Below are 14,844 nucleotides of genomic sequence, written 5' to 3' on the forward strand. Positions count from 1 at the left end.
GGTCATGATCCCGACCCATGATAATGACACTAATACGCTGTTGCCTTTAGAATCTCAATATCTGATTTATCCTCCAATTTTAATTCTAAGCCTCATGAACCATCTTCCTGCTTCTTAATCTCCAGCTTTGCAGCTGCCACATTAAAACCTGTGGGACCAACTAATCACTAACACCACTTATGCAATATAATAAAGAATACAGCAGATATGCTGTATAAGAGTTGTGAGCAGCTGTCTGTATTCATTTTGCGGGCGTGCATCTGGGAGAAATCACACATCAATCAAAAAGGGAAAAACAGCATTTAATGAGAATGATGGGGCTCCATAGCGTGGAGTCAGACTAGAAATCTGCAATAGCTAATGAAAATTAAGTAGTAGCAATAAAAGGAAGATAATCTCATGTTAAGAAAAATGTAAGGCAGGGACACAGCTTATCACCACCATTGTTGAGCCTGTATGTCAAAGAAGATGTGGTCGAAGTGAAAGGAAAATTAATCAACAGAAGTAAGAGGAATTGATACCAAAGCTAGCATCCTTGCTGAAAGTAAGGTAGATTTAAAAGAAATTTTTAATGGCAAACTACTTTCTTCTTCTATGAGTCCATCAATGGATTTTGGCAACTGTGATGCATCTTTATTCTATAAACCACAGTATGCAGTAGTTGATCTGCACTACAGTATGCAGTAGTTGATCTGTGCTTGGTAGACATGCCCACTGCTTTATGTTATTTGACCACAATACTCTTCTATGCCCTTTTCTTCCCTTTTATTACCAACTGTGGAAGTATGAACTTATATTTGATGTTAGATAAGATATGTCCTAGGTATGTAGTTTTTTCTATTTCTTGCTGTCCCGGAGTAACAGTTCAAATAGTTAGACTAAAGTATGGAGATAAGGTTAAGCTCAATATTGGTCATGCTTCAATCAAAGGGAGCAAGTGGGAAGCCAACAGCTTTGGCTGTGAGGAGAGTGGCTGGCTGGATGGCGTTTTCTGGCGATCGAGAGGGTTACTGCCACTTGCTCAGTGACGAGAGCCCCAGGAACACTGGACACAGAGAATTTATCCCATTCTTTGAAAATTTTGTCAAAGATGTATTGTGAACCCTGGAGCCACTAAGAACTCTGAGGCTGTTTTGCAAACTTGGAATGGAAGTGTCTCGGGAACAGCTAAACACCAAACATGGCTAGGTTGGTCCGTTCTGCAATGTATTTGTCATGGCACCTTGTGTCCCCTGGAGTTGCTGTGGAACCATGGCAGCTCTGGGAACTCAGGTTGTTTTGCAAAGCCAGGATGGAGAAGTGTTGGTGGCTGCAATGTGTTGCTTTTTTGTGGACAGTAGTAGCTGTGGTTCCCAGGTCACTGTTATACCAAAATATTCATCTGAAGAAGCGAGAGAGGCAGTGGGGGTAGCTGGCAACAGAGTGAACAATTTTTTAAAGGATTTCATATTGCTTTCAGTTATTAGAATATTAAATCCTTTAAAAAGGAAACAACCGGCAGAAATTTCAGAACTCGATTCAGATAACATTTAGACTGCTATAGACTTGATAAATGTAACAAATTAGCACTAGCAACTCACATTAAAGGCACAGGCCACCCTTTGAAAATTGAAGACAACCTCGAAATTTTACACAAAAGTGGAAAAAGTAAAAGAATGGATAACATGGAAGATATGGAAATTTTCATACATAATACAAAGCTTGGAGATTACATTCTTAATGAGATAACTGAATTAAAAAACTCAAAATTCTTTAACAGTCTTAAGCCTGTAGTAACTCAATAGATTCAAGATGTGTCAATGTAAATAAATGACTACAAATCTGTCAGTACCATGACTATTGATACAAAACCTCGATAATTGATACTGATTCTCATGCTACATGTTCGCCATCGTGTGTTATGTGTATAATGTTTACACGTATATCGAAGCAATTTGTGCAATGAATGATGTCAGAAATCAGTGACAAAATACAATGTGCAATAGTGTAATGTTACTCAAGAGCTCTGCCATTACACCAGTGATGCAAGTGAGCTGCAAGGTGATGAAATCGTAAGTGATCAACTGCCATATAAAAGCCTTTCACGCTATTTTTGCAACACAAAACTGATGCAAAACTATCTGCATCCCATACACGCTGTGGTATCATACATAGTCAACCACAAGAAAAAAAAAAGCAGCAGAAGACATCACTGACATTGATTAATGGCCATCCAATACCCCCCCCCCCCCCCCCCCCCCCTCCCCGCAAATGCCACTACAGTAACAAACAACGGACAAAGAGTTCTAGGTTAATCTAGTTTAAGTCGGCTTATTTTTAAGTAACATTTCTGTCTGTGTATGTACATATAAATGTCTGAGGATGAACAGAACACCTTCGAAACACGCTGTATTACATTATATTAAACATAAAACAAAAAATAAAAAAAGTGACTGGTAGCAGAAATTACCAATACATAGTTTAAACCTCATTTGGCATAGTGTAAAGGAGGAGTGTTTATTAGACCATATAAACAGAAACTAGGGACCTTACTTTCTAAAGTCTAAAAAGGATAGAAACAGATATTAAAGGATGTGAATAGAAACTATTTTTCACTTTTAATCTATATTGATATTGCCATATCTGTTTAACAGTCAGTCTCTCCACCTGTAAGTGTTAAATGTCCTAAGTGCTATCATTCCATTTTCAGTGTTCACCGTAATCTTTGTGTGGTGATAGGCTAGGCTTCTGTGTAGTGTCTGTATTTCTGCGTTGGGTTCCCTACAGTTCAACAATTCTTATAGACAGATGCTGGGTCATCACGACTGGTAGATGAGTCACTCATTTCTGTTTATGATAATTTCCCATGTCTCATTGGATGAACCTTTTATAGCGAGGCTGGTGACGCAAAATAATTACAGTTCTCAGTGTTGGAAGAGTTGGTATTAAAACTATCAACAGCAACCAACTTGATTTATGTAGTTTGTTTAAGGGAGAGATCTTTGCTACTGTATTTTAAACATTCTGTGGTAAATCCATGTTTCAAAAGTCTCAATCTTCTTTGCTGTTGACATATTTAGTGTCCATCCTTTAGAACTGTACAGAAGTGTACACCAGATGTAATAGCATCTTACAAACTGAACTCTAAGCTTTATGTCTAGTTCTGTAATTGTGAGAATTTTATGAAAGCATTATGGGCGTTCTTTATCTGATATTTTGTCTCCAATCTTCACAGAGCCACATTCCAAGGTATTTAACTTCTCTGCTTTTTGTATTGCGGAGCCACTGAATCATACATTTGCTTTTGTAAAGAAGTCAGGCTGTCCTGTGACAATTATAAAATGCATCTTTTTGGTGTTGATATTCAGACTCAGATTACTGCTGCCATCAATATTGTATCATCAACATAGTGAATGTTGTTGATGAAAACTCCATTAATCTTTATCCTTTTTTCTATCCCACAATACTCTGAGTACAAATTGAATAACTGGGGTGACAGAACGCATTCTTGTGAGACACCTCTGCAGATTTAACAAACTCAGTGTCCTCATTATCAAACTTAACATGTGCTCTCTGATTGTAATATAAATTCTCAGTACAGTGGATATGTTTTTGAGCTACTGTATATCCACTCTTTTAAGAAATTCCACAAGTTTATGATGATGTACTCTGTGAAACGTTTTTTCGTAATCAGTCAAGAAAGACTTGCCTCATTAATGAACTTCTAACATGACCTTTGAAGGATGACTTTCAGAAACATTTTCAAGGAATGGCTCATAAGACTACCGAGTACACAACCTTCTCAACTGCACATTCTTCTGTATTGTACACTTTGTTGAAACATTAGTGTAAGACTAACACTTTCTTCATCAAGAAGATAAATGAGTTCCACTGGAATTTCATCAGGTCCTGTTGCTTTATTGATTTTTGCTACTGTGTTCATAATTCGTAAAAGGTATAAAATTACAGACAAAAGTAATAAATAGTAGTACAGAGGAAAATTATTCCTTCATAAAAATTGAAAGTGCGAGAGATAGTAGAAGAAACAGGAGAGTTTTGTTATGAAGAATTTGATTGCTATGTGTGAGCATATTCTGAAGCTGTGTGTCTGGGGAAAAATCCACTCAGCGGAAGAGATAGGTCATCAGGGTACAAATTATGATATTCAGGGTTTTTTAGCTAGATGCTGAAAGGGACAAGATAGGGAAAATATGGTGTGGAGAAAGAGAGAGAGAGAGAGAGAGAGAGAGAGAGAGAGAGAGAGAGAGACAAAATTCGCATTTGTGAAGCAGATTATCAAGGATGCTGGGTGCAGCAGGAATGCAGAAATGACAAGTTTAGTACACGTCAGAAAAAGACAGAACAGCATTAAAGTAGTAACAATTTGACAATGTGGAGTGCATCAAAGGTACATCAATAATCACATTTTTAATTTTATTCAATATTCAGATGACTTACTATGCTCCAGGTTAAGAGTGTTGAGAAACTGAGTAATGCAATCTGATATAGCACTCCATGAACATATGGAAATTACCACACAGAAATACTACACACACTATTGATCTAACTGCAAAAATCAGTAATGTAAAATGCTTAACAGTTCGCAAATACTTCCGTTGAATGGGATTTGTGCAGAACAGCAAAATGTTCGGACTACCTTTCTTAAAGAGATGCAGTATGATTTTTACTTTAAGAGCCTTAAAAACCCAATTATGGTGGCCTGTGAGTCTGTATATCATATGTACATGTCAAGCTGCTACTCAAACTGTGAGTTTAGATACATGTAAATGACGCTGATCAATTTCAGCATTTGCTGCAGCAACAGTTGTTCATAAACAACGGTTCCCAGTAACTGCTTCAACAATTTTGTCTTTAAATCTGGGAGAGAGTACTCAGCGAAATATCTTTTTTTGTGGGGGAGGGGGAAAGGCAGCCACATAAAAGTGATAACCTCTATTCCATAATTTTTATAAGTTAACATCTATTTTCTATAAGCTTCCCAAACTAGCTTGGGTTTCATACAGCAGCCAGTTAAGTATTTTAATATTCAGTATATTACATGCACATTTTTGAGGACATTCATTAGTAATCATCTCACATCCTTATAACATGAAAAATGAGAAGTTGCCAACCTACATCCATTTCAAATGAGTCATATATGCTCTATCAATTTATGATCTATTTGGGATTCTGTACAGAGAATTTTTTATATGGAAATATGTCAAATGAAAGAGTGAAGTATTTTATAATACAGAATTTTATGAAACGCTTCAAATATTTTCATGCAGATGATGTTCTGTTTCTACAACTATTTGAAGTCATCTGTTTTTCCAATGAGTACACCAGTCCCAGCTCTCTGACTTGTCTATATCTTAAAATGACAACTCAATGATCACACATGGGCACTGAGATACATAAAACAACCAACATAATTGATACATTTAAGAGACATGCAACAAGCACACTGATGGCTATTCTTTGTCTGATCCTTATCTTAAAATGACAACTACATCATCATACATGGACAATGAAATGCAGAAAAAGGCAACATAACTGATACATTTAAGAGACGCACTGGATTTGAAATACAAAATAAAGTCATGCGTCTCTTACCAACATGTCCGTATCCAGTCACTCTCATAGCTTTTGTCTCTCTCAACATTTCTGCTACTTTGGGAACTGCAGCGTAGAACATCTTAGATGGTAATGAGATATCATATTTGTAGACATATCCATCATGTACAAGTCCTTCTGCCACACGCTCACGCAGCTGCCATAATTGCTGGTGAACACACAGTGAGACTGAATTAGTATTTCATTCATCACTTACCCAAATGGCCAAAGCCTGAGATGCGGAGAGCATTGCTGTTCTGAAGATGAGACTTCAAAATTGGCACTAAACTGTAATAGTGCTGTAAAGGTACAGTCACATCACATGTGTACAAATGTCCATCCAGTTTTAAAGCTTCTGCCATACGTTCTCTCAGCTCCCACATAGACTACGAGACAAATCCGTTCTTAGTCCTTTAACATGCAAGCATGTTCACAGAAAAGAAATTTATAATGATAAAACATAAAGCAAAATCTCCAAGCTATGCAACAGAAATATAAGTCTGTCCTAGCTCTACAACTCAGATTCAGTGAGTGCTGTCATTATATCTTCTCTTTACAAACAACAGTATTCTTCTGCTTCTGTAACTTCAATCCAAGGTTGATAGTCTTGTTTACAGTTGATTTGCACAAAATGTGTTACACAAATGTTAATAAAAGCACACTGACATAAAGCCATGTAATTTAACATCATCTGTTGCAGTCTTCGTATCTGTTACTTGCAATAAAATATAAAAAATAAGTAATTTGTTAAAGAACAGAATTCTGTTGTTACAAAATTTAACAATACTGATGTAATTAACTAATATTAATATACTAATAGAAGATAAACAGCTGTATTTATCATTCTGAGAAAGGAGTAGCTTTTTTCAGAGTAGCAGCTTTCGTTTTAATTTACTAAATTTCATTTAATGGCAAAACAACCCACATGGAGCATGGATCTTGCTGTGGTGGGACAGGTGCAACTACACTGGAGCACTACTGTATGGTTTAATGATTATGCCATCCTCTTGAATAAATTATTACAGGCAAAAATTAATTCCTATTTGAATCTCTGGGTGGGAATGATGCTGTCACCAGAAAAAACAAAACTGGTGTTCTACAAGTTGGAGTGTGGAATGTTAGCCCCTTATTCAGGTAAGTAGAGAATTTAAAAAGAGAAATCCACAGCAGAAGTAAGATATAGTAGGAATCAGTGAAGTGGGGTGCTAGGAAGGACTGGCCTTATGGTCTGGCAAGTAATGGATTACAAATACAAACATGAATAGGGTTAATGCAGGAGCAGGTCTTATAATGAATAAAACGACTGGAATGTGGGTAAGCTACTACGAACAGCATGGTGAATACATCGTAGTGGCCAAGATGAAACCCACACCCACCACAGTAATACATGTTTATATGTCTACTAGCTCTGTAGATAAGACAGAGACTGAAAGAATGTAGCATGAGATAAAAGAAATTATTCATCAGGTCTTTAAGGGAGATGAAAATTCAATTGCGGTGGAGAACTGGAATTTGACAGCACCAAAAGGATAAGAAGGAAATACCTATAATAAGAGGGCACAGACGGGAACAAAGGAATGAGAAGGGAAGCCACCTGTTAGAATTTTGCACAGAGAATAATTTAATCATTAGTAATACTTTGTTTAAGAATCACAAAAGGGGGATGCACTCGCGGAAGACACTCAGGAGCCATTGGAAGATTTCAAGTTAAATAATACGTTGATAGGCAGAGATTTAAAATGCACACTTTAAACTGCAGATGCAGACTCCGCTGTAATTTATTGGTTCTGAACTGCAGATTAAAACTGAAGAAATTGTGGAAAGGGAGTAAATTATGGAAAAGGGACTTGGATAAATTGAGAAAATCAATGGTTACTGACAGTTTCAATGGGAGCATTAGGCAAGGACTTTACTACAACAGGGAGAATGAATACAATAGAAGATTAATATAAGATTGAGAGAGAAAACAGTGATGAAACTTGGTATCAAATGCACAAAATTACAACCTCCAACAGAAATCTGGGTATAACACATTAATTACTGAATTAAACTGACAAAACAACAAAATATAAAAAAGGACCAAATTAATCACCAAAAGGGAATACAGATGGCTAAAAAATGAAATTGAAGAAAGTTATATAATGGCAAAGCAAGAATGGCTTGAGAAGAAAAGCAAAGCTGTATAAGCAAGCAAGCATGACAATGAGAAAGGTAGATCAACAATTAGGAAAATTAATGAAATCTTTCAGAAAAGAGAAGTGGTATATGGATGTGAAGAGCTTGGATGGCAAGTCAGTACTAATGAAGAAGGGGAGTCAGAAGGATGGAAGAATTATATAGAAGAGCTATACAAAGAAAAAGAACTTTAATACAATATTCTGGAAAGGGAAGAGGAAGTAGAGTAAGCTGAGACAGGAGATGTGATACTGGAGAACAATTTGTTGGAGCTCTGGAAGACTTAAGATGAAACAAGGCACCTTATGTAGATGACATTACCTCAGAATTATTGAGCTCGTTATGAGAACAAATCCTGACAAAACTAACACACCAAATATGCAGGATGTATTGAGAGACAAGCATAATATCTACAGACTTCAAGATAAATATAATATAAATATTATAAAGAAGGCAGGCTCTGACAGAGGTGAATATTGCAGAACCATCAGCCATCAGTTAAATAAGTCACAGTTGCAAAATACTGACAGTAATTATTTACAAAAGAATGGAAAAACTAGCAGAAGCTGACCTTGGGAAAGATCAGGTTTGGAAAAATCTAGGAACAAATGAGGCAATACTGACCCTGCAACCCATCTGAAAAGATAAATTAAAGATAGCCACACCTCCATTTATAACTTAAGCAGGTATCGAGAAAGTGGCCGAAAATTTGAAATTCTGAAAGTAGCGAGGATAAAACACAGGAAACATAAGGGTCTATGACTTGTACACAAACAATACTGCAATTACAAATGTCAAAGGACACGAAAGGGAAGCAACAACTGAGAAGGCAGTAATACAAGACTGTAGCCCACCCTCTGCATTACTTGATCTATACATTAAACAAGAAGTAACAAGAAACAAAGAGAAATTTGGGAAGGGAATTAAAGTGCAAGCAGAAAAAATAAAAATCTCTGAGGTTTGCTGAAGACATTTTAATTCTGCTGGAGGTGTCAAAGGACTTGAATGATGAGTTGAATGGAATAGAAAACATTATGAAAAGAGGTTATAAAAGAGGAATATTAACAACAGTAATGGAATACTGTCAAATCAAATCAGTAAATTCTGAGGGAATTAGATTGAGGAAAAGGAGGGACTGGGTGATAGTACATGTTCTGAAGTATCAAGGAACAATCAGTTTGTGTGTGTTGGGAATGGGGGGAGAGGGGGGGGGGGTGTTGTCATCAAACCAGTATTCAGACTGAAGACCATGATAGCAGCAGGGGCACCAACAACAAAAAATACTGTTAAATAACACTGTGATACGTTACAGCTGAAGTCACTCTCATCACTATAGTATGGTTGCTTATTGCATTCAGTAATGTATTAATCATGTCATCGTCTCTTTCTGCTCATCAGCTATCTTCCGTATCTTTCTTTCTGGGTACAAAGATAAATTGTTTTGTAAATGACTTCACATGCAATGACATACTAATCCTTTATTTCAATACCCACAATGCCATGTTGCATACAGTTGATGTAGACAAGGGTGTCATTTGTATGTGTTATCATATTAAGCCAGCAAAATGTTTCGCATCATATTAAGAAGTGCCGGATGTGAGGCAGATGAATTTCATTTTTAGTAAGTAATTTCCACAGAAACATTAAAAAGTGAAGTCTACATCTAAATTGGCTGATGAGTGTTAACCATAACCAGGTTCTTTCAAAAACACTTTTATACATCATTACTGATTTTGAGTAACAGAGCTCATCATATACGTGGTGTGCATTATTGTTAGACAATTTTCTTTACATGATGTAGAGTGTCTGCACTGAATTGGTTGGAGATGCTCATTACATCTAGCATTTCTTGTTACAGTTAGTAAAACATTTAACATGAAGCCATATTTACACAGGCATTGACAACCTGCACATGCATCCCTCCACTGCAGTCTTCTTAAGATGGTTAGTGTTTCCATATGTGTGGACAAAATTTCTATTGACACAGTTTTCAAGTCCAAGAACCAACATAAAAGTTAGCTAAAAGAGAACACCCCCCCATACACACGCACATTAGATACTGATTTACGGTAGAATTCTTTATGGGTGTCAAAATCATTTTTTAATAAATAAAACTAATTTTGAATTGTCTGTGAGCTGTGTTTCTTCCTGTATACACACGTCAAATACGCGTATATAACATGGCATGCCAAGTCACTTTAAATTACAAGTAACAACGAGATAAGTGGCAGTTGCTGTCACTCCTTATTACAGTGCTTACTGCATTCTTAAAAACACAATATCTCGGTTTATATATGGAATTTTGATTGATATATACAATACCTGGAAGGTACCTCAAAGTAAGCCTCTTATATCAACAGCTTTTGCTTTGTTTTGATTCTTAGAATTATTCATGGTTGTGACAGGGCAATAGTGTTGTAAATTTAACTTTCCTTATGTAATTTCCTAATCAAAATTTGGTGCTAGTGTGCAGAATCAAGCCATCATTCAGTGATTGTACCTGGGCCAATGAGAACACCATTGTGTTTTATTTTAAATTTAGAGTAACTTTAAATCTCTGTAAGCACAAAGAGATTTACTATTTCCACTTCATTGTAATATTTACAATCAATGACTAGGGTTAAAATTTACCATAATTATGTTAGAATTGAACCACCCTTAAAGTATTGAGAGTTCTACAGTAATCTCAACCTTCACAAATCCATACTTCTAACTTAAAATACTTTTGGAATAAGTTGTGCTACTTCAAATGATCTTGCATTATTGCAATATTGATATGTTATTAAAAGGAACTGATTAAGGCTACAATGAAATTGCCATTACAAAGTTTCAAGAAGATTTTGCCACTTTGCAATCAATGGAAAATTCAGGATGCAATAGTAAAAATATTATGAAACAGGTAGTTGCGACTCACAATACAGTGGAGATGCTGAGTCTCAGACAGGCACAACAAAGACTCAAATAAAACTTCCAGCTAAACAAGCCTTCATCAGAATTAGACCCCCTCCCCTCCCAATAAACACACACAGACACAACTCACACACACACATATATGACCACAGTGATTAGCTAAACTCAGAGTCTCGCCTTGGCTGCCATAGACTGTGATCATGCATGTGTGACTTGCATTTGCATTTGTGTGCTCGTTCGCTTGTGTGTGCATGTGTTTTGTCTAATTCTGATTAAGGCCTGTTTGGCTGAAAGCTTTGTTCGACAGTCTTTTTGTTGTGCCTATCTGCGACTCAGCACCTCCGCTAAACGGCGAGAAGCAATTATCCTTTTCAGAATATTGCCACTTTACAATATACACTCCTGGAAATGGAAAAAAGAACACATTGACACCGGTGTGTCAGACCCACCATACTTGCTCCGGACACTGCGAGAGGGCTGTACAAGCAATGATCACACGCACGGCACAGCGGACACACCAGGAACCGCGGTGTTGGCCGTCGAATGGCGCTAGCTGCGCAGCATTTGTGCACCGCCGCCGTCAGTGTCAGCCAGTTTGCCGTGGCATACGGAGCTCCATCGCAGTCTTTAACACTGGTAGCATGCCGCGACAGCGTGGACGTGAACCGTATGTGCAGTTGACGGACTTTGAGCGAGGGCGTATAGTGGGCATGCGGGAGGCCGGGTGGACGTACCGCCGAATTGCTCAACACGTGGGCGTGAGGTCTCCACAGTACATCGATGTTGTCGCCAGTGGTCGGCGGAAGGTGCACGTGCCCGTCGACCTGGGACCGGACCGCAGCGACGCACGGATGCACGCCAAGACCGTAGGATCCTACGCAGTGCCGTAGGGGACCGCACCGCCACTTCCCAGCAAATTAGAGACACTGTTGCTCCTGGGGTATCGGCGAGAACCATTCGCAACCGTCTCCATGAAGCTGGGCTACAGTCCCGCACACTGTTAGGCCGTCTTCCACTCACGCCCCAACATCGTGCAGCCCGCCTCCAGTGGTGTCGCGACAGGCGTGAATGGAGGGACGAATGGAGACGTGTCGTCTTCAGCGATGAGAGTCGCTTCTGCCTTGGTGCCAATGATAGTCGTATGCGTGTTTGGCGCCGTGCAGGTGAGCGCCACAATCAGGACTGCATACGACCGAGGCACACAGGGCCAACACCCGGCATCATGGTGTGGGGAGCGATCTCCTACACTGGCCGTACACCACTGGTGATCGTCGAGGGGACACTGAATAGTGCACGGTACATCCAAGCCGTCATCGAACCCATCATTCTACCATTCCTAGACCGGCAAGGGAACTTGCTGTTCCAACAGGACAATGCATGTCCGCATGTATCCCGTGCCACCCAACGTGCTCTAGAAGGTGTAAGTCAACTACCCTGGCCAGCAAGATCTCCGAATCTGTCCCCCATTGAGCATGTTTGGGACTGGATGAAGCGTCGTCTCACGCGGTCTGCACGTCCAGCACGAACGCTGGTCCAACTGAGGCGCCAGGTGGAAATGGCATGGCAAGCCGTTCCACAGGACTACATCCAGCATCTCTACGATCGTCTCCATGGGAGAATAGCAGCCTGCATTGCTGCAAAAGGTGGATATACACTGTACTAGTGCCGACATTGTGCATGCTCTGTTGCCTGTGTCTATGTGCCTGTGGTTCTGTCAGTGTGATCATGTGATGTATCTGGCCCCAGGAATGTGTCAATAAAGTTTCCCCTTCCTGGGACAATGAATTCACGGTGTTCTTATTTCAATTTCCAGGAGTGTATTTATACACATAGTTGAAAATAAAGGACATTTTTTTGCCATGACACTCAATAGTCATATTAAAAAGAAGAGAGATTCAAGACTTGTGCTGCTGGAAGAGACAAAGCAGAATGAGAGCTGCTGTTCCTCGTTGCAACTATTGAAAGTCTTGCACAATGGTGGGGAAAGTGAAACATGAAGCTATTAAGTTAAACTGCTTTTCATTTTCTTTTTGTCATGCCTGCTGATGATAGAGTGAGCCGGTAGGATGTTTCCATGAGTAAGAAAGATGGCATGAATTATGGTGGGGATATGCACAGATACATTTTCAATGCCTATGAAAATATGACTTCACACGCAGCTCACATGGGGCACATCACCTAAGGACATTCATTTGTGCTTTTTTTCAATAGTGTTAATATATATAAATATTATTCAAGCAATACACAATTTTCAAAAACCAATGAGCTCTATCACTCACATCCACTAATAGTATTGGGAGCAATTGGTTACTGTTGCCACTCATCAGCCACTTAATATAAACTTTACTATTTAAAATCATACATTATATTATCAAATTTTTACTATCCGTCTAACATGATGGCATACTTCCATTCTGATTATGAAATTGTGAAAACCTGCATTTACCATGTCTTCTTTTTCACCTCCAGCTGCTTTTATTTTAAGTATCTTTAATTCCATTAAATGATGCCCGTATGTGATATCTTGTCCAGAGAGAGAAATATTTGGTTTTTACATAATATCATTAAAGGACTGTTGAAAATAACTACAATTCAATAAAGATTTGATTATATTACTTGGCATTAACAACAGATGCTGAGGATAACAAGATATAAAAATGATGGTTATCATACAAACAATGGGAGCAATGTCAAGCATAAGATGTTTGTGTTTGCAAATATACAAATTTATTTTTACCTTGATTCTGGAAGGTTCATTGGTGAGTGTCCCATCACGGACCAAGTTGCCTGACATAGCCTCCTCCAAGAATTTTGATAATTTCTCTTCATCATGTTTTGAGTCACTGCCTGAAGTTTCTATCAGCATGTAGAATGGATATTCCTCTACAGGGCACTTAAGTTTCAGATTCTGTGTAACTGCCTGCATTGTTGGGTTATCCATCATTTCACAAGATGACAAAATCTCAGCAAGTGAATGTTTTGCAAGTTGGAGTGTTTTAAGAACATCTTCAAAAGTCTGTAAACCTGAAAAAAGAGAGAAACAGTGCGTATGAAGATACCAACATGCATTTTTGATTTTGTTAAAGAGTTTTGTTAAGTGTTAATCATTATCTAACAGATAGTGGGACTCGTTATGTTTCCGTATTTTCATCATATGGAGTCACTGTCATTCAGTTTAGTATTTTGATATATTGCCTCACCATAATCTTCAGATTGTCTCCAACTGCCCGGGGGTACTACTTCATTTCTTGTTACCATGTAGCTGCAGTGGATGAGATTGTGCATGTTGTGAACAAATGCCGGGGGAATTGGACTTGAGCCACACTCAGTAGAGTTGACAGATTCCAGGCTGGTGTGTTCTGCTGTTGTGGCATGTAACACCTCTGGTACCTATGACACTATTTACTATCCCTTATGTCACTGCACTTCCTGATAAACATGACCTATTCAGTTTGCTATAACACAGGAAAAAATGGCAGTCAGTAGCAGGGTCTTGTATTGCTGGGCAGAAGGCAAATGCGAATACTGGCTATACTGCTATCCCCTTACACCTTAGCAAGAGATACAGAGTACTGCCAACTGCTGAGAATACATGTGTGTCAGCACAAGATCCTTCATCCACAGGGATGGCAGTGGTGCCAAACAACCACAGAGAACCCATTTGCTGGTCATTGGGATCTCCATCATTGGATGGGTAATGAGCTGGTACGTCAGGGAGGAAGGCTAATGTGCACACTGAGTTTTTGGGGTTCTTGTTAAATATGTGGAGGAGGCTCCTCTGACAGCAACTGGGTACAACAAGTGCCGCTGGCTACCCTGGAGTTAGCAGCCATTCTTGTTTCCTTAGGTTGCTAGCTAAATTTGTGAACACAGCTAGCTTCACAGGTGGGGTGAAAACTCAGTTCACAATTCACCAGGAGGAAGTTTACAGACATTAGGGGTGCACTACACATGGAGGCAGCTATGTGTAGCATTCACATGTGAAGTTTTTAGGTTAGAGCTATCCTTCTATAGGCTGTATGATGAATTATGTGTTATGTTTGGAGATGCGAGTAAATCAAATACATCAATTATAGAGACGAAAATAAGGACATATATGGCATTCATTTAGAGTAGTTTCATTCACTAAAAGTAGTATTGGGCAGAGAGTACTATGAACAGAAAGCT

General features: G+C 38.7%; 1 protein-coding gene across 2 annotated transcripts in view; it reads right to left on the reverse strand.

The window, feature by feature from the left end:
- Positions 1-14,844, reverse strand: part of LOC126172674 (D-2-hydroxyglutarate dehydrogenase, mitochondrial) — a 74,683-nt gene that overhangs the window by 8,140 nt on the left and 51,699 nt on the right. The window contains exons 6-7 of one of the 2 annotated variants that reach the window (XM_049920901.1): positions 13,415-13,701; positions 5,810-5,978 (exon numbers count right to left, since the gene is read on the reverse strand). In XM_049920901.1, the coding sequence (XP_049776858.1) occupies positions 5,810-5,978; positions 13,415-13,701 (456 nt within the window). Of the gene's footprint in view, positions 1-5,592; positions 5,762-5,809; positions 5,979-13,414; positions 13,702-14,844 lie in introns of both variants that reach the window. The other variant, XM_049920900.1, reaches the window with a different exon arrangement.

The sequence above is a fragment of the Schistocerca cancellata genome, chromosome 1 (assembly GCF_023864275.1).
Source record: "Schistocerca cancellata isolate TAMUIC-IGC-003103 chromosome 1, iqSchCanc2.1, whole genome shotgun sequence".
NCBI classification, from domain to species: domain Eukaryota; kingdom Metazoa; phylum Arthropoda; class Insecta; order Orthoptera; family Acrididae; genus Schistocerca; species Schistocerca cancellata.